At 34.5% G+C, this 21,355-nt stretch overlaps 2 protein-coding genes across 2 annotated transcripts; both read right to left on the reverse strand.

The window, feature by feature from the left end:
• Positions 1 to 14,584: 14,584 nt before the first annotated feature.
• LOC111914104 (cytochrome P450 CYP82D47) lies at positions 14,585 to 16,485 on the reverse strand. The gene is made up of 2 exons (XM_023909840.3): positions 15,441 to 16,485; positions 14,585 to 15,365 (listed from the first exon to the last, which is right to left on the reverse strand). The coding sequence occupies exons 1-2, from the start codon at positions 16,404 to 16,406 to the stop codon at positions 14,733 to 14,735; spliced, it is 1,599 nt and encodes a 532-aa protein (XP_023765608.1). The 5' UTR covers positions 16,407 to 16,485; the 3' UTR covers positions 14,585 to 14,732.
• Positions 16,486 to 19,968: 3,483 nt separating this feature from the next.
• On the reverse strand, positions 19,969 to 20,941 carry LOC111914106 (ESCRT-related protein CHMP1B). Its single transcript, XM_023909843.3, has one exon. The coding sequence runs from the start codon at positions 20,836 to 20,838 to the stop codon at positions 20,221 to 20,223; it is 618 nt and encodes a 205-aa protein (XP_023765611.1). The 5' UTR covers positions 20,839 to 20,941; the 3' UTR covers positions 19,969 to 20,220.
• Positions 20,942 to 21,355: the final 414 nt, after the last annotated feature.

Below are 21,355 nucleotides of genomic sequence, written 5' to 3' on the forward strand. Positions count from 1 at the left end.
TTATAGATATTGTATAATGATTATAAAAAAATATATGGTTATTGGTATTATTGAAATGTATAGAAAATACATTGAAAACGATAAATATATATAATCACTGAAAGATCTCTTTGTAGACATCATTTTTTGTTTTATTAGTTGAACGACTTTCCTCGTCTCATATAGTTATGGTATTTATATATTTATAAGCATTTTAATTAGTCGTTCCTTGCATAATAATGTTACCTAATTTAAACATATATTGACAACCAATATACCGTTTTTTCTATTACATTAAATATTGACAACTATTTCATTTATTCAAATAAAGTTATGTAATATAATTTATAAAATGTTAAATGTTATATAGATTTAATTTTAGTATATCATCAATGGAGATTCTTTTCTAAATCATGATTGGTTTATTTTAAATTAATTATAAATATAAATGCTAGCTTTTATGTTTGCTCTTATTTATTTGGTGTTCGCAAGAACTTTGCATTAGTTTTGGCGCAACTTTGAATAATTTTAGTATATCATCAATGTAATTTGATATATCTTTCAATTATATGAAATATCAAATAATGACATTTCATTACTATTATGATAATTTAGTTTATATATTGTATTGTCACTAATCTTAACGGTCTTATTTTTTATAATAATCGTAACGCTTTTACTAAATGTATTTTTTACAAATCTCCTAATATCTTATAATTTGTATCTTACTTTATAATTTTCATAACTATGTTATTTTCAAGATTGACTGTTTTAATAAAAAAATTTTCAGTCTATTCAATTTTATATTTCATTGTACAACATTATCGTTTGTATGTATTCTGAAATTTCACTTTAAAAATGTTTAATGTTTACACCTTTATATAAATTTTTTGAATAAACTCATGTAATAATTATGGAATATATATATATATCATTTTAATTAACATTCACTTCCTTTATTATATCAAATTCCTCATTAAACGGATATATTTTTGGAAAATAATAATTATAATAGGGCAGCATTATCTAAGACGTAAATGTTTGATATACTTTTAGAGAAAAAAAAAATTAGGATCATTAAAAAAATTTATATAAAGAAAATACAAATTTAAATTTGTTGAAATTATGCATGAAATTACTGACGAAAATTTATTTTGGAGGGAGTTGTATTTTGTAAGTTATAATAATATTACAAAATTTGAAATATCTATATTTGTTGTGTAAATTAATAAATTTTATTGTTACTATACAAAGATAAAAAAGTAGGTTGATATGATATACAAAAACATAATAATTTCAATGATATTTTAAAATCATGCCAAAATTAATTGGATTCTTATGACATAAAAATTAAAAAAAATCATAATCATCTCTAATATATAAAAATAACATTTTCGTAATTAATGTCAATTTCCAAGATAGTTAATTTTTGTTTTGTTAAAAGTACCTAATATATTTTCATGTTTATTTGAAAAGTTTCAGAAAAGTAGTTAACTGATTTCATGTAATTTGTGACAAAGAAAATCGAAATATATGAATACATATATTTGATATAGGAACAAAAAATAATCGAAAAAAAAAATACAAAAAGCGAAAGAAGGTACTGACCTTCTAGCGCACAAGAGCGAATGTTTATAGCAGAGAATGATGATGGAAGTTATAAGCAATATTAATGATGTTGTAGGAGAAGTTTTGAAGAAAACAAACGATTGAAAATAAATGTGAGTCGCGGATTCAATGATGAATCGTATATGTATGTGATAATTTGAATATGATTTTTCGGTATTAATGATTTCCTAATAAAAAAAGATTTTATATTAATGGTTTACTAATATAAACAGATTTATATTAATGGTTGATATTAAGGCCTAGATTGAAATGATTTTTTAGTGATATGTTTTTAAAATTGACCATATTAAAATCTTCATAACTGAAAATTCAAGATATAAAATATGGAAAGCTTTTATTGGAATTAAATACATTTCATTTCAACGAATGTATGTTATTGATTGATGATTGGAAAGCATTTATTGAAATTAAATACATTCCATATGGGGAAGATGATGTCAGCAATTTGATCTAAAGGTGGAAAAAATAAGATTAAAATACAATCAATGGTCCAGATTATTTAAAATGATGTCATAAGGTTTCTCTTTTAGTAATATTTAAGATGAGTATGTTCACTAAAGTACCATACATATTTAAATAAATAACACCGCATTGTTAGGTTTGTAAACATCAAATAATATTTCATACAATAAACATACAATTCCAAATAGAATATTAGTCAATATGTGATTAACTAACATTCATCGTCTCATTTAAATGATGAATATATTACTTGAAATACGATACATATTTAAGGATTGAGTGAAGTGACAAAATGGTAGTGTTTGATATGTTTGTAGTCGGCAACATATAGAAAAAACGAAAAACAAATCATTTATTATTATTGTTTGATAAATAAATAATTCTGATAAATTAATAACCCTGAATGTGATATACTAGAATAGGGCCATATTTCACTTTCATATATAAGCATAACCATGTACTTATTGCCTTGCATATTCCGCTTAAATGAGTAGATACCAACTTTATCTATTGAAGCATATAATACTGTGAAATCTTTAGTGTGTACTTTGGTAACCGGTAGGGATAGGGTTGTAACTGAGTCAAGACAATTCGTGAGATACTCGAGACCGACTTGAAATCGATTTGGTTCGAGTCGAGCTACCTATGTACATTATCGAGCCAAGCTCAGGTATTGGAATACTCGGCTAGTGATATTAGCGAGCTTAATCGAGCATATTTATATTTAGACTTTTAATCTTTATTTTATAAGTACCTATTTACATATTATAGAGTCGTCGAACAACATAGTATCTTTATTGCAATTTAATATAATTTTGTTTTTTTAATAGGTAATCGAGTCGAGTCGAGCGCAAAAGTCAAGATTACTTCATAAAGCTTCAACTCGAGCTTAAAAATTAAGGCTTGCTGAGTCGAACACGAGCCAAGTTTTTAGTCGAGCCGAGTTTCGAGCTTGGCAGTACTCGGCTCGATTACATACCCCCGGTAACCAGTTCATCAACGCATTTTTACCATATTCGTGCATTTAGACTGAAGTAGACAAGTAGTACAACGAAATCATTAATTAAGTTGCGCCTTAAAGAACACATCGGCTCATATCATATAAGAAATCGTTTGTAGATTTTGTTTGCCAAGTCTAGTGTCATAAGGGTGTTTGCAAGGTGTTCCATAAGGGTGGCGGTATATTGCCATGGTAGGGTAGTTTTAAAAACTTGTTCCATTTGAAGAGTGTTCCCAAGGAGATGTGTGTTGGATAAATATGGAACCACTTCATAAATATATATAATGTTATCATTAAATCTGATTATTATGGTAAGAATATAAATTGTTGATAGACCGATTTATAAGATATTCACTTACTTTATGTGGGTTGAATTTCCGATTTAACTCAAGATCCTAAAGATATCTTCCATCTCTCACGTACATTAAGGTATATTGTTAGGTTCGAAATAGTTGTAAGGTGTCAAAGTGTCTTATGTCTTTTGTTAGTATCAAAGTCAGTATTGTTTATTTGCATAAAGGTATATTGTAATGTCAAAGCGTGAATGTATAAGCCCTTATGTACTTTTTTGGTTACTTTTGTCATCCCTATAAATAGGGGTTAGATATTAGAGTTGGTGTATTTTTCGAAGTCACTGCTACTTGTACTCTATTTTTTCTATATCTTCAAAAGCAATATATTGAGCCAAATTAGAATTATTTACGATTCTGTGTTCTCTTTTAATTCATACTCAGATTTCATTTCATACATTCAATTAATAACAACTACATTTGGTATCAGAGCAGGATGCATTTAGTTGATCTCTGATTTTCTCCGGTTTTCAAAAGTTTTTGAATCTCATTCTAGATTCAAAATTTCCGCACTTGTGATTCTGAAAATCTATTCAGATCATCTAATTTGATTTGATTATGTTCTTAATTTGTTAATCGAGTGTTTTGAGTTTGATTTCTGCAAATTTCATCCATCAGATCTTAATTTCTAAAGCTTTTTCCAAAACTCATTCGTACAACAATGGCGAATTTCAATATGAAAACAATTACTTCTTATTCACATCTCCTTGGTTCTTCAACCAGAATCTTTATGTTGATCCCTGAGTACCTATGATCAATGGGTGGATAGGATGGAAGACTGTCTGAATGGAATTGATGGAGAACTCTAGAAATGTATCACTGTTGATGTCGGATGTTCGAGTTCGTTACAAAATATTGGATCTGCTGCTTCCAGCTGTAGTGTACAATTATGTCTGTGGATGTTCTATTGCTAAGGAAATTTGGAATACACTAAAGGAAAAGTATCAAGGAAGCGAGAAAACCAAGAAGAGTTCTGTTAAGCAATGTTTGCTTGAGTTAGGTGAATTCAAGCAAAAAGAAGGTGAGAAAATTGAGCTCTATTATGATCGTCTGAATGAGTTAATCTTCAAGTGTAGCAGGTATGGAGTCAACGGATCAACAATGCAGTACAATGTGACTTTTCTCATGGGACTTCGTAAGGAGTGGCACAATGTTGGTCTGATGATAAAAACTCAACAATGTTTCAACAATCTTTCTCTTAGTGATCTTTACATTGAGTTGAAAACTCAAGAACAGGAAGTAAATGAGATTGTTAAGGAAACTAGAATCAGTTTGGGTGGTCCCCTAGCATTGATGTCTAAGGTGACAAACAAAGAAGCTGAGATTGAGTTTGCTAAGAATGAAAGTTCGGAAGATGAAGGAATAATTGTGAATGTTGGTGACGAAGCAATAGCTTTTTATTCAAATAATAAAGTGAAAAAGTTTTTCAAGAAGCCTTTCAATTTGAAACCTAAAACAAGTTATTCAAAAGTTTTGAAACAATAAAACAATGATCAATAGATTCAAAACAGTTTAGAAGAATCAAACAATAAGAACAAAGATTGAATGTGATTGAAAGAGTGTCGAATGCTTAATTATCAATATCTTAGAAGAGTTCGATAGAACTTCTCTGTAAGGATACGTAGAGCTACAAAAACATTAACCCTAAAACAATTCATGCATGTTATATTTATGGTCTAGCCCTAGTATCATAATGACAGATGGACAGGCCCAATCCGATAATAATAATAAATACTATATACATGCATAATCAATATTGACACAACACCATAAATATCCCAACAATCTCCCCCTTTGTGTCAATAAGGAAGGAAAATTCTTCACTGTTGGATACGCTTCTGAACCTTGAAAAGTTTCAGCATTAGACCACGCAAGGTTTTGCGAATCAAAATATACCATTTAATCATATCAGCGAAGCACTTCTTATCCGCAACATCATTCCCTTTGTAAGCTTCTGCTAATCCGAAAACATATTCCAGACACGAAGTGGAATACAAATGCTTGTCAGGCAGAAAGAAACAATATTTCTGAAATTTCTCACTAGCTCTATCTCGTTTTTCGAATGTCATACTCCAATTATCCTTTAGAATCCTTCCCAGCTTCATCTTGTCAAGGTCTTTCGGAGCTTCTTTAGGCAGCACTATGGGTTTCTTTCGGAGCACGTTCGCAATCTCCAGATCAATCTTACCAACTTCTTGGATGTAGCATATCAGCATCCTTTTTAGATGTGCCAAGATGGGTTCGAATTTTTGTTCATCCTTTAATAAGAGATGGAACAAGTAAATCCAATCATATGGATTAAGGCACGGCAAGTCTGCGAGTGAAAACTCAAAAACTAAGCTTTTTGCTCCATGGAAAACTTTGAATTTAGCATTGATAAAGCTTTCCATTTCAATTGGCCCGATGACTTTCACAGCTGTAATTTTCTTTGAACTCCAGGATTGGTATTGAGGCTTTCCGTGCTTGAGATAAAAAGAGATAAGCATCTGATGAACATCGTTGTCCGAATCAAGTGCTCTCACAATCCTGTCAAAGCTTCTAAACAGGAAAGCTTTCAGAGTTATTGGAAAGTCAAGTTGAGACTCCGAAGTATTTTCCAATTCAAACGAAGTAATTGGCTCCAACTAGTATACATTCGAATTGTCTATCGCCTCATTCAGAATCCTCTCCATAGACCAAGGAGGGAATAAAGACTTCTGAGTTTTGAGAGTGACCTGGGCATCACGAGCCTCTCTTTTATGAGCTTCAACTTCCGTTGCAATAAGTTAAGCTTCGTCAAGCTCTTGGTCATGTTTCTTTCTTTTTAAGCTGATCTTCTTCTAATAAATCTTCTTCTTCATCATCGTCATCGATCAACTTTCCTTTTCCTTTTGACCCAGAAGCTTCATTACCCTTCGGATCGTTTGGATTTGGTTTTTGCTCATGCTCATCAGAGCCACCAGTTGGTTTCTTGAGTTCTTCACCAGATGCCTGCTTTTCTTCTCCCCTTTGTTTCAGAAGAGAGCTAGACTCTGAAACATCCTCTAAAAGATTGAGCATTGAGAAGACGGGTTTAAGTTTATCAGCAAGATGTTAGCAAACGGAGACCATGAGTAAAGAATCACGAGTGTCAATGAGATTTAGTAAGTATTGGTTAACATCTCCAATACAACGTTTTATCACAGCCTTTTCAGACTTGAGCTCATCATTCTGTTGTTGTGCATGCGACAGTTGCACAGAAAGAACTTTGATCTTCTTAGTTTTCACCGCAAGTTTATCCATAAGTGAATACTCGATAACAAGGTCCTCTTGAAGCTTATCAAGCTGGGAAGTAATAGAAGTTTGCAGCTCAGCATTATCAGCCTGAATTTCAGTGCAAACCTTTGAGAGAGCAGTTTTGTCAGTTTAAAGAGTCGAGCCAAGACTCGTAATGACTTCATTCGCAGCTTCAGTGTTTTTTTCCGAGGATCGACAAAAGTCCACCATAAACTCAGTTACATCATTCACTAGTTTTTCGACTTTTTCGGTTGCATCACGAACGGTCTTTTTTGAATTTTCTATAGCTTCTGTAGAGGCATCAAGACTTTTGGAATGCTCCTTGGTGAGAGTCTTGATTAATGCCTTGACAAACTCAAAGGTGTAGTCATTTCTAGATGATGATTTGGAAGACTCAATTAAAGTATCCAACTTCTCATTGAGGGCTTTGAATTGCCCCTTCGTCATAGGTTCATCTCCGTCATCACTTTGATGGTTGAATATTGAATGGGTTGTAGTGGAAGTCTTGGAAATCATCCCAATCGTCACCAAAAATCATATCAGGATCATCATCGCGTAAAGGTGAGATTGGGGTAGAACTAGGACCGATTGTAACACCAGAAGCACCAGCCCTCATATCAGATACGCTAACAGTTATTGGTTGTGTACTAGTGGTTATGGTGGTTGTGGCGGTAAATTGGGTGTAAAGAGGAGTGGTTTGAGTGATGGAGATATGTGGTTGCGAGACCCCCACAGATATATTCGTACATGGAGCAATGGTGATTGGTGTAGAGATGGGTGTAGATGTAGTAGTAGGAGAAGATAGAGGAGTAAAGCCACGTAAAAAGATCTTCTGTTAATGGAACAGAGGTGGGAATCAAAAAAGTTACATGTGGATTGGATTGAGTAGTTGTATATTCAGTTTCTTGTTGGACTTGCACTATTTGCTAAATTTTTGAAATTGTATGAGACTCCAAATCCCCTCAACAACAGGAGTAGGAGACCTTGGCTTGCGAGCCGATTTCTTTACTTTCTTCTTCGGAACTTGAGTTGGTTCGGAAGGTCCAGCTTTCGTCTTTCGCTTACCTCCCTTTTTAGCCTTGTTCGCTTCCTCCAAAGCCTTGTGCATCTCAGGTGTTAAATGGTGAGGACCTGATTAGGTTTCTTCTTATACTTGTTGATAAGCTCGTTGTCTGTTGGAACACAGTTGAGCATTGCCTCTAGAAGAGATCAAATAAAGGAAAACTTCATAGGATCAGACACGATGAAGTTCAAAGTGTGAAAGATCGAAATAGCTACTATTATACACCCCTCAGTCACCAGAATGTTGAGCTTAGTAATGGCTCTCTGGACGATGATGGACCATAACCAAGCACAAGAAATCTCTGAGTGACATGTTGTGGAAAGAGTACTCTAAACTAGTTGTGCCCAAAGGATGGAACCATAATATAGTTTGATTCCATGGTAAAGTTCGTAGATTATAGTGCAAAAAAGCTTACTTCCACAGTTCGAGCCTGTGACCGCTCTGAAAAACTTTTGAAGAGAATGGTAAAGAGTCCATTCCACATCGGAAGTAGGTTGGGCTTCTTGAACTTGGATAAAATGGAGAGATTTCCCACATAACCCATCTGGTAGAACATCTCCAGGATTGCAGAAGAAGATATTGACCCCGGATCAACTAGATCCCTAGCTTGAGAAAACCCTAGCAATCGGCTGAAACGAGAACCGGATCAACTAGATCCCACGTTTATGATGTCAGGGTTTTCGAAAATTCTCGCGCCTAATTTGAAAGCTTATCCCTTGTAAACCGTCGCTTCAGTTTTGGACGTTCGTAATTCAACATAATTCACCAGAACCGGTTCTCGGATTTGAAAGAATCATTCGGAAGTTAGAACAAGACAGTTGAAAAATCACGAGGATTTTCGTGCATAAGTGTGCCAAAGATAAAGAAATAAAAAAATATATATATATTTGGGATTCTGTCATGTCAGTTTTAAAAATTAACACAAAAGCATATGGATCCCGGGCAACGATCTCTTCCTTCGGAGTCAATAGAGACTCGGAAGTGCTTGCATGGCTTTCCGTTGAAATACGATCAACTATTTGTTGAGAAATAGTGAAAGGCTTTTGTTCATTAGACTTTAAAGGGTGGATTAGCTTCAACCAAACTCCGAAACTCAACATAAGTCTGAAAGTATGGAAGAAGTACTTGTCTGACCAGTGTAACCATAATAACAAGTATGATTTGGAATTATTTGAGTGGCTAGATAATTTGGAAATCTCAAGGAAAAATAAAAATTGGATCTATTGGGAAGAAATGTCTTAGGACGAGAACATTTCATTAAGATCTCACAAAAATAAAAATAATGAGATTCCAAGGTACAAAACCATGAAGGTTGATATTCGTTAATTCCATGGTGAATAATATTGAACTTGTTAAATGTTCAATGTCAATTCATAGATAGGATTCGGATTTTGGGTTTCACTCAAATTGTGGTAATAACAATTCGAAGATCATTAACATAGAAGTTATGTAACCATAAACATCAGTGGTAAACTCTGAGAGTCTAGTGTGAAAGCGAATGTAATATATAGAACTGTTAAAGGTGGTTCCACAGATAAAAATGTACCTCTGTTATATTGCGAATGACTAAGCAGTCTACTCTTAACTCAATATGAGAAGAGTAAGGTAGCTCAACGACTTATGTGAATATTAGCCTGATTGTGAAGAAACATTCGGAGTGAAAGTTTCATTAAGGCTTAATCATAGAGTCTTAGAGGCTTTGGTCAACATGCAACAGCATGCTTCTAGGGACACTTAGCTAGTACATAGAATCGGAGTTATATACATCATTCTGAATTGTAGTGACGATAAAGTACCTAAGATAACACATATTTAAAAAAAAATAGCACACAAATAAACAAAACAAAAAATATTTTGGAGTTTTTGATTTTCTGAAAAGATAAAACATAAACAAGAAAGTAAATATATTTTTGGATTTTGGATTTTCTTGAAAAAGAAACAAATACATAAAAGAAAAATATTTTTGTATTTTGAAGTTTCTTAAAAGAAAATAAAACCAGAAAAGAAAATACCGAAAATACATATTATACAAGGATACATGAAGTTCCGGGTTCCATATGAACAGTAGACTTTGAGTCATTCCGAGCGCTCGAACCCGTTCGAAGTGTGAACAATGAGATACGAGTACCTCCGAGGGTTTGGATCGGTTTGGAACTTAAGTGATGCATTTCGATTACGAAGATGGTTTTGGCATAGATTCTGCTTCTATCATTCCTAAGCCTTGTAGAATACGATTGAAGGTTGTTTCAGGCAAGGCTTTCATGAAGATATCAACAAGTTGATCAGAGGATCTTACAAAATGTACTTCGACGTTACTATCTTCTACGTGATCCTTTATCAAATGATACCTAAGTGTTATATGTTTCGTCTTGGAATGTTGCACTGGGTTCTGACAAATCCGAATTGCACTTTCTAAATCACAATAGAGTAGAATCATCTTCATTGTTATGCTATAGTCTCAAAGTTGGCTTTGCGTCCAGACCACTTGCGAAGTGCATGATGCAGTTGCGATGTATTCAGCTTTTGCAGTTGATAGGGATACACACGTATGTTTCTTTGATTGCCAACTTACTAGTTTGCCATCTAGAAACTGACAACCCCCATAAGTGCTTTTACGATCGAGACCGCATCCGCCTAGATCAACATCCAAAAATGCTCTTACAAAGAATCCAGAGTTTGACGGATACCATATTCCGAGAGAAGATGATCTTTTCAGATATGTCAAAATATTCTTCACAACAGTCATGTGAGGTTCACGAGGATTCACCTAAAATCTAGCACAATAACAAACAGCAAACATTATTTCTGGTCGAATGGATGTTAGATATATTAATGATCCAATCATCTGCCTATATAGAGTAATATCCGCTGTAGGTTTGTCCAAGGATGATTTGCCACGTTCCGAATGCCATCGGGACTTTAACTCGTGAATCTCCTACCATTCTGAATTTCGCAAATAATGACTTGGTGTAGGCTTCCTGGTTGATAAAAATCCCCTCCGAACTCTGTCTAATATTTAAACCAAGGAAAAAATTAATAGGAACCATTGAGCTCATCTCAAATGTAGTCTCTGTCAACTTTCGGAATTTAGCAGTCAATCTAGGATTGGTTGATTCGAAAATGATATCATCAACATAGATTTGGCCGATCATCATATGGTCACCATCTTTCTTACGAAAGAAGGTTGGGTCGACCGAGACTTGTTTAAACTTTGATTGTTTTAAGAATCGGGTAAGGGTTTCATACCATGCTCGAGGAGCTTGTTTCAAACCGTACACAGCCTTATTCAAAATGTAGCAATGGTTTGGATACTTCTCATTTACGAAACGCGATGGCTGCTCCACATAGACCGTTTCCTCTAACTCACCATTTAGAAAGGCACATTTTACATCCATCTGATAGACTTAAAAGTTCTTATGAGCTGCGTAGGCGAGGAAAATGCGAACAGGTTCTAGCCTCATAACCGGAGCGAATGTCTATTCATAGTCTATGCCTTCTTGGCAGTATCCTATAACAACCAACCGAGCTTTGTTCCGGATGACATTTCCTTCCTTTTCAAGCTTGTTCCGAAACACCTATTTCATACTAACCACAGAAGCATCATTTGGAGTTGGAATCAGTCTCCATACTTTGTTGCATTCGAACTCGTTAAGCTCTTCCTGCATAGCTTGCACCCAATCAGAGTGATCAAGAGAAATCTTTATATTCTTGGGCTCAATTTTGGAGATGAATGAATTGAACATGCAAAATTCCATCTTTGAAAATAATGTAGTTTGATTCGCTTTTTGTTGAGCTCTCGTGACAACTCCATAAGTTGGTGCTCCGATAACTTGAGTCTTGGGATGATCTTTGGTCCATTTGGTTAATGGTGGGTAGTTTGGATTATAAGTTGGGTCCAATTCGGCATTCACATCTTCAAATTCTGATTGAGCGTCGGAGTCATTATTTTCATTCTCAGGCTCCCCTTGGGAGTTTGCATGTGACTCGATGTTCGGAATAGGATTCTCCCCCTGGATAGTACTGAATTCAGGGTTTGAATTCTCCCCCTCAACAGATGTTTCGAATATGGAGGTTGAAGTTGAACCCTCCACCTGGAATGTAGTAGTATAAGGTTGTATCTGGGGAAGAACTTCAGAAGTCTTCGTAATCATTGTTGACATTTGGATCCTTCGGACTTTCCCTTTCGGATTCGAGATCTTTTACGGAGTCATTTATTATCTTCTTTAACTCATCCTCTTGGTTATCCTTAGCCTTTCATTCGGAAGTGATGGCTTTCTCAGACTCATCAAATAAATTCATGAATTCCTCATACAAGTTCAGCAGAGGAATCGTTTGTGAGGGAGTTGATGGGAAATTTTCTTCAGATGGACTGGTAGACTTCTGATGCTTCTTGAGATAGTTGTTGTCAAACGTGACGTGGTAGGTTTCTTCTATCTTTTTGGATTTCTTGTTTAGAACCCTATATGTCTTCGAAGTGAGAGAATACCCTAGGAAATTCCTTCGTCTGCTTTCACGTCAAATTTGTTCCTTTGCTCTTTGGAGTTGAAAATGAAACACTTAGAACCAAAAAACATGAAAGAACTTAACGTTAGGTTTTTGTTAATAAAGAATCTCGTAAGGAGTAATTGAAAATCTTTGGTTGATTAAGGATCGATTCTGAGTAAAACAGGTTGTTCGGATCGCATTAACCCAGAAATACAGCGGTAAGTTCGCAAATTAAAGCATGGTCCTCGCAGCTTCACAAAGAGATCGGTTTCGTCTTTCAATGACTCAGTTCTGCTGAGGAGTGTAAGGAGCAAAGAAGTTGTGAGCAACTCCCTTTTCAGTCAAGAATTCTTCAAGCACTTGGTTTTTGAATTCAGAACTGTTATCATTGCGAACGTTCCTGACTGGCTTTCGCAATTGAATTTCGATCGGCTTGATAAAATCCTTTAACCTCAAGGTAGTATTTGATTTATGTTTAAGAAAATAAACACAGGTAAATCGAGAAAAATCATCTACAATAACCAAAATATAATGTTACCACCAACACTCTCAATGGCAGATGGGCCAAAAAGATCAATATGTAGAAGTTCAAGTGGCTCAATGATTTTGGTATTTATAATCATGGAGTGACTTTTTCGACTTTTTTGCCTAGTTCACAAGCTGCACACAGATGCTCCTTGTCGTACTTCAGAAGAGGAAGTCCTCACGCAAGATCGTCAAGTACAAGTTTGTTGATGTCCTTGAAATTTAAGTGCGAGAGCCTTCGGTGCCAAAGCCAACTGTCATCCGAATATGCTTTCGTAAGAAGGCAAATGGCTGGCTTTCTGAAGGAAACTCAAGGGCGCGACCTAGTGGTTTTTTTGGATAATCGGACAGTGTATCGCATGGGTCAAAGTTGCAGGCATGGGTACGGTTTGGAGCATTCACCAAAACACTAGTACATAAGGTTGTATGGGGTATCATAGGTGTGTTTGAGGTGGTGAGAGGTTTGGTAGAGATCAAGGTGAAGTTAGGATGTCTTTAAAATAATAAAAACATTTTTTTCATAAATTAAACAAATAAAATATAGAAACAAATACCTAAAAAATTATATATATATATATATATATATATATATATATATATATATATATATATATATATATATATATATATATATATATATATATATATATATATATATATAAAATAATACTAAAGAGATTAGAGGGATGTGTTAAAATATGAAGGTATCAATGAGTATTTGTATAGGTAAAGAGGCCAACGTCTGTTTTTTATAAAAACTAAAAGAGGGATATGTAAAATATGTTTAAAATTAATTAATATTTTCTTAAAATATTTTTAATATAAAAAGTAGTGTAGGATGGGGGTTGAGAAAAAAATAATGTGGGGCCTATGTGGTATTAGGGGATGGTTCCATTCCCACCACCCTAATGCACAGATTTAGAGGTTGTGCAAAACACCACATGTTATGTGTTTGCTTGGAAGTACAACCATTAGTTCGATATCCATACTAAGATTGTTGTTTTTATCTGTACTAAGATTCTTGTTCTATCGAACACAAAAGTTAAGTAAATGGCTATGCTAGCAAAGAGCTTATTTGGTTGAAGAACTTCTTATCAAAATTGGACATTAAACAAGAATATTATATCATGCATTATGGTAACTAGAGTACAGTTCACCATGTTTAAAAATGTAACGACACATATACAGATGAATTACTACTTTATAATATAATTAATAAGTAATGGTATTTTGTCTTTAACGAACAAGACATGCAATTAATAATTGCAATTTGCATTAGTTAATCAAACACCCATAAAATAGGGTTATTATCCATACACAACATTTTTTCATACACAACAAATTATATTTTATATAGTTGTACAGTACAATTGTGTAAAAACATAAATTGTTGTGTATGGCTAAAAATTATTGTGCACAAATCACGAAGTAGTGATCAAATAGGTATGCATGATTTAATTCACTAATATTTTTTTTTTGTTGGTTAAAAGCTTCAAAAAAAAAGTACATGAGAAAATCAAAGGGTAAAATTTGTACATATCCAACAACCTCGCGATCCATATTTATCGAAGATTCGTTCGTTTAAAGATTCATACATTGGATTCCCTAGGAACTCGCCGATAATGTCTACCCGGCCCTTTGGTATTTTTCTTTTACATCTTTCAAGTTTTCTTGTGGCAACCAAATCAAAAAATAGCACTCTCTTTGAATGCCCTTGACCATTCTTTTTCCTTGTTTCAGGTAAATTAGTTTGAGGTATTGGAGGGATTTGCTCAAATTTTTGTTCTTCGAAACGTTCTCAAGTGAGTTTAATTTCAAATAATCTACAAATGTATATTGATGCTAAATGCAATTCTTTTTAATTATTGTGCATACCTCAATTATAATATGGTTGGTTGTATAAAAACAATAGGGATAAACGCTACATGACAGGCATCCAACTCAAATCACTGTACAACAAAGAGCTCAGTGGAGTGGTGGAGGCCTATGGTGGCACTAAGTTAAAATCCGGCAATATCCGTGGGGCAATTAAAAGCTCAAGTGGAGTGGCTTTGAGATTTGTCAATCCAGGGCTTTCAGTCATGTCAACCGCTTCAGATGATGGATTTTTGAACTCAAATCCATGTATGATATTGGCCAATATCAATTGCAAAGCATTTACAGCGAACGAGATTCCCAAGCACATTCTTCTACCACTACCAAATGGAATCAACTCAAAATGTTGACCCTTGATATCGATATCCTTTTTGCTTGTGAAGAATCTCTCGGGTATGAATTCAAATGGATCTTCCCATATTTCAGGATCGTGTTGAATCTTCCAAATATTTACCAAAAGTCGAGTCCCTTTAGGAACAGTGTAACCACCTACGATGCAGTCTTGTGTAGACTCATGAGGAACAGAAAGTGGCGCAGCTGGGTAAAGTCGCATTGTTTCATTGATAATGGCTTGAAGATAGACCAAGTTCTTCAAATCCGACTCTTCAACCATTCTATCTCGTCCTACATGCTTCTCGATCTCTTCTTGGGCTTTCTTTAACACAACAGGGTTGTTGACTAGTAAAGCTAAACCCCATGTTAGAGTAATTGTTGTAGTATCGGTTGCTGCAGCTAAAAGTGCCTGAGAAAAGCAACAAAAACTCACAACTGTATCTTTTGATATATATGTAACTTAAGGATTACCGAAAAATAGTACCAAACATGTAGCTTTCACAATCACATCAGTGCTGAAGCCAGGAAGATCCTTTTTAACTTCTTTAACACGAGACAACAAAGCGGACATGAAGGCTTCTTCTTCTTCTTCCCTCTCATCTACATGTTGTGTTGAGTTCATCTTCTTTCTATGCTCTTCTAACCATCCTTCAATTACAACATCCAATTCTTTAGCTGTCTTCTTCATCTTCTTCTCATACCCTCCTATATCCATCCACCTCAACCATGGAATGGCATCAGATGGCACAAACGCACCCAATAGTTCTGACAACCGCCTAATGGAAATCTTAAATTCATCTTCCTTTTGTTCGCCATGTGAAAATCGGTTCCCAAAGATCACCCTCATAGTCATGTTTAGAATCAAGTTTCCGAACCACTGTTTCATATCAACCTTTATCGTTTCAGAAGACCCTTTATTTGTCTTCCAATCTTTATACAAGTCTGTAATGGATGACTTCAATTCGGAGGCTCGGATTTGTGAAAGCATTTGAAGGCGATGATGAGAGGCAAGTTCAAGAACAACTATCTTCCGTATCTCACGCCAGTATGATACATGTGGTGAAAGGGCGAAATTAGCATAATTATAGCCCATCAGCTCAGTTGCCATTGACTTTGGTCTGGTTGCAAAGACTCTATCGTTTGTGGTTAGGCACTCTTTAGCCATTTCTGCATTGCTCACAACTAGGACTCGATTAACCCCAAGTTTGATGGTGAATATTGGTCCAAACTTGTGGGCCATAGAGCCTAAGAGTTTGTGAGGAACTTGAGAACCAGATAAAAGATAGAGGTGACCAATTATCGGCCATGAGCCTGGTGCTTCAGGTGCTGTCTTTGCTAATCCTTTGCTGCTCGTGTAATTAGCTCCACTTCTTATCCACGCCAGATGACCAAAAAACAGGAAACAAGATATAGTTGCTGTAAAGGTTATGAATGATAGAAGTAAATCCATGATTATCTTTTTGGAGTGATATGGATGAAGTAATGAAACTTGAGGCGATTGTAATGCTAGTTGATAGCTGGGGACCCTATCATACACCACTAGATAAATGATTCTTGTTAGTTCGTTTTTCAACATTTAATCGTAAGATGGTCAAACACGTGTGATTCCGCTGTTCAAAAAAAAAAAAAAAACCGTGTCACCATGTTAGTGACATTTGAGGAAATACGTGTGCTACCTAGCCACTAAGGAAATAAGTCAAAAAAAACCTTCTAGGGGCACAACACAACTAAGTTTTAAAAAAAAATGTATAAAAAAAGAGGTTAGATGTTATATTATCTTCTTTTAATTACAGCAAAACTTATCGAAGAATATTCATAAAAAAGACCAAATGTTTCTTATATATTATTGAAAACGGTTAAGTTAAGTTTTTACGGAAATGAGATATTTTTGAAGTAACTAGGCATATAAAGTTCAACTCTTTCTGTCTTTCACTAAAAAATCTTTAGAGAACAAAAATTATATCTTCAGCGAAATATTTCTAGACAAATTACATCCTGGCTTTTATGATGTTTTATCGAGATTTAATTACGTTTTTGTAAGTTTCTTTTCAATATCATTAGCTTAATTTATATTGAAAACAAGAATATCGGACTCCAGAAGACGTATTTCAAGCATGTTCATCGAACTCCGAAAAACGTATTCCGAACATATACATCGGATTCCGAGTTCCAGCGACCGTGTTTTATGATATTTTTCACATTTAAATATTTAATTTTACACAATAAAATATGTTATATATGTTTGTCTATATGTTAAGCTTTATGATGTTGACCTCAAAATAAGTATTATTGATGTGTTTTTTTTTTTAGATTTCTTGAAAAAATATATGCATCAAAGCAACGTCTTTGTTTATGACTTTTAGTCGGTTTATCTTTTGTTTTGTTAATATAAGGTACTTAAATTGGTGTTTGTTTCAATAATCCTGGTTCTAGACCTTAATTACGTATATCATCAAGGATGAAGTCACTAACTCCATTGGGTTTGCCATAGTCAATTAGTGTTTAGCGCTTAGGGCATGGGGTTACTTGTCAGGCGAGTCATGGTTAATGACTTACATATTTAAGAGAAAGAAGCATCGGAAATTACTCCATTGAGTGGGGTTTTGTCCATTAACGATTATGGTTTGGGGTTTATGATTTCTTGTATTCCATTATGTATAAATGAAAGCATTAAATTTTTCGACTTCATTTATTTTATAAGTTTTTATTTACATAATGAGTATGTTCACTAAAGTAATAATATTTCATACAACAAACATACAATTCCAAATAGAATATGTGATTAACTAAGGGCCTATTTGATGTGTGGCTGACTGGGTCTAGTAAGCTCTTTTTGCTGACTCGGTCCGGTCAACGTGTTTGATAAAGGGCTAATTATGTCTGATCCGGTCCAATGAGCTGATTGGGTCATGAGAAAATGTCTGATTCGGTCTTAGGAAAAAAAAGAGGCTGACTGGAACATTTCCCACATTGCCCTGAGGCTTTCAACGCTCCATCGTGAACGACCCAACCTTTTCTTCCTCTCTCGCTTCTCTGTTCGCTGGAGTTTGCTCCCTCTTCTGTCATCGTCGGTGCATCCCTCCCCCTCCACTTACACCAGCACAACCATTCTCCACCATTTACCCAGCGACGCAACCTTAACGACTCCATCACAGATTATCAGCCGACCTTGTCCTCCATCTCCTCCGGTAAGGTCTGTAATCGAACGTGGTAGTTTTCTTTAATTGCTTCAAAGTTTGATCTGAAAAATCGTTGATTGATTTTCTATTTCTTGTTTATGGATGGAATTGGTGAATTCATTAGTTTGATAGAAATTTTTGGCGACCCGAACTTGGCTAATGGTGAAATCAGATGTGACTAAATTTGAAAGTCAAATTGATTTTCCAGGGCAAGCTTTCATTTTCCAAATGTGATTGAATTTGAAAAGCGGGTTGAACTTGAAAAGCGGGTTGAATTTGATTATTGATTTTTGATTCAATTTTTGGAATTACCGTTAGAACATGTTCTTGAATTAAACTTGTTCTCGAAGCTGTTTGTGATTTAATACTTTCAGGCCTTTTGAGATTTGTATTTCTACTATGATTTTGCTTTTAAATGAAGGTCTTAGCAAACATACAGCCGATGAAGGACTTAAACAATGCTTTGGAAAGTTTGGTGAGGTTGTTTGTGGTTTGTTTCTTCTCAGTGAATTGTGATTTTGATTCATAAATGTGCTGTTTTTTACCTCTAATTATATTTTTCGATTAGTAAGTGATAGACTTGCACAGATGTACAAGCAATTGGTCATAAAGGTTTCAAATTTTCTGTTCTTTATCGAGTTTAATTGGGTTTTTTTGTCATCCCTTTGTTTTTTTATTTTTGGGAAGATATGGTCTTTGGATTGTTATATCAAGATGACGATTTGTTGATAGCAAAAGTTTGAAGGTCAGTGGAATAGCTAATACAAGTGTTGGTGGAAAAGCAAAATCTTGAATGTTGTATTTATTTTTATAATTCTCAAATAAATGAAAGTATGTTGTGATTAATATTAGTTATAGAGTTTTATGCTAATTCCAATATGTGTTGTGCTTCAGATGTTACAAGGGTAAAATAGTCATTTTGTACAGTCAGTTAAATGCAAAATCAAACAGCAAATTTCAATCAAAAGTTAACTCAGTCAGCTCTGACCCAGTTAGTAACTATCAAACGACCCCTTAACATTCATCATCTCATTTAAATGATGAATACATTACTTGAATTACGATACATATTTAAGGATTGAGTGAAATGATAAAATGGTAGTGTTTGATGTGTTTGTAGTAGGCAACATGTAGTAAAAACAAAAAAGAAATCATTTATTATTATTGTTTGATTAATAAATTAATAACCCTAAATGTGATATACTAGAATAGGGTTATTTTGATCTGAAAATCTGAATGGAACAAGGTATGCATCACTTCTTGTGTTGAGTTTTCTTTTAACCAGATTCAAGATAAAAATCCAATGTTATGCTTCGGCTTATTATGTTCTGATTATCAAAATAACCAACAATGCGAAGATTATTAACTTAAATAACTCTTTTACTTTCTGGTCTTCAAAAACTCGTTCCACTTTGATGCATTTGTTTTGAACACTGTCTCTTTTTGTTAACTTCTTCATTGTAAGCCTCCTTTTGATTACATTACAAAAACTAAATTGAAAACATAATATATGAGTTACTTGATTATAACAACTGTTGCAATTCTCAGAAGACAATTCTTACAGAAGATGGTTGAATGAAGAATCACGGCATTCCAATACAGTGGATGAAAATTTGTAGTTTTTTGTAACAAGTGACATGATTATATCTAATGAATCCTCCTGTATATGAATCCATCCATGAAGATAAGTATACTTATCCACTATCCAGTATCATGGGACATGAATAGTAACTGGAAAATTTTTGAGCAGTAAAACAAATTAATGGAACTACGGAAGGCCAGAAAACAGAGATGAAATGACAAAATGTTACATAATTCGACAATGGGCAGCCATGAAAGATAACTAGCCATAATATGAGTTCCAAATTCGAATTCAGTGTCAAACTCAAATACATCAACTTCAGATGTACCAATTCAAGAACATGGACAACAAGATCATAAGGATTTGAAAGTTCTAAACTGTAAAGGACATACACTTATAATATTGAAGATAATAAGTAATATACTCAAATTTACATAACATCATGATTCTGGATGATTACCTCGCAGAAGATCCATCGGAACGTATGGTTGAAATATAGATAATTACCCACGAGCTTTGAGATCCGCAAGACGCCGGGATAGATCATCCTCGTCGACCTTTTCTGTATTCTTCACCGGCACAGCATGACCAGCCGCCTGAGGCAATCCAACCGACACCTCAAGACCATAATCATCAGCCACTTGGTGCATCAAGCTATTAACCTCCCCTTCCGGAGTCGAAAGCGAAGTACTTCCAGCCATCGAACTCTCCATAAACTCAGCCTGCACCTCCATATTCACAAACTGTTTCTCGAACTGATCCATCGTTTCCGACATCTTCTGTAAGTTCCCTGTAGCTAGCGTTGACTCCAAGGACTTGACGATCCCCGACATGGATTTACTGATCGTGGTCATTTTCGCCTGAGTATCAAGCCTGGCAACGACAGCATCCAATCGGGAGGATAAACGAAGGTAATTCATCTGCTCGTTGCGTTTACGAATGGCGTTTTCGGCGTAAATCCGAGCTCCGTCCATGTTACCTTTTTCTATTGCCTTTTTTACTTTGAGTTTTTCGGATTTCTCATCTTTTTCGCATTTTCTTGCTTGACGTTGGAGGCTCTTGGCCGTGAATTTGAGCTCCATGATCTGGTTCATAAGCTTCTCGGCCTGTCGGCTTCCCATTTTTGTTGTATCTAGGGTTTTGAGAAAGTAAAGGGTCTTTCGATTTGGGAAGAAGAGTGATATGAGGTTGAAGAATTTGTGCGTTTCGCGTTTTGTACAAAAGGTAACAAAGAATAGTTCACTTTTCACAAGAATAAAAGAGTAAAGGGAACAAAATGCTCCTTGTGGTTCGGGAGTTTATGGTAATTTATGTGGATGGTTTTTTAATTTATATTTTGAAATAATGACTTAAAAATATAATATATTCTTATTAAGTTTTTTTTTTTTTTTATATTTATCCTTTTAACTTGTTAAACTATACACATTCAGTCCTTATGACCAGTTATTTCAGGTTAACCGGTAAAAATGTCTTAATAAGGTAATATATTTCTTATTCTATACACATTTAGTCCTTAATATTTTTGTACATATTTAGTCCTTAATTTTTTTTTGTTGCAAAATAAACTTTTTGTTTTTATTTTTGTACTCATTCAATACTTATGAATGTTTTCTTTAAGTTTTTCTCATAACATTTTAC

Source organism: Lactuca sativa, chromosome 6, assembly GCF_002870075.4.
Source record: "Lactuca sativa cultivar Salinas chromosome 6, Lsat_Salinas_v11, whole genome shotgun sequence".
Classification (NCBI taxonomy): Eukaryota; Viridiplantae; Streptophyta; class Magnoliopsida; order Asterales; family Asteraceae; genus Lactuca; species Lactuca sativa.

Excerpts from the sequence above, each read along its gene's own strand:
- LOC111914106 (XM_023909843.3), bottom strand. The coding sequence starts at position 20,838 with ATGGGAAGCCGACAGGCCGAGAAGCTTATGAACCAGATCATGGAGCTC.
- LOC111914104 (XM_023909840.3), bottom strand. The coding sequence starts at position 16,406 with ATGGATTTACTTCTATCATTCATAACCTTTACAGCAACTATATCTTGT. Across the intron at positions 15,366-15,440 it reads TTGTGAAAGCTACATGTTTG|GCACTTTTAGCTGCAGCAAC; the intron begins GTACTATTTTTC and ends TGCTTTTCTCAG.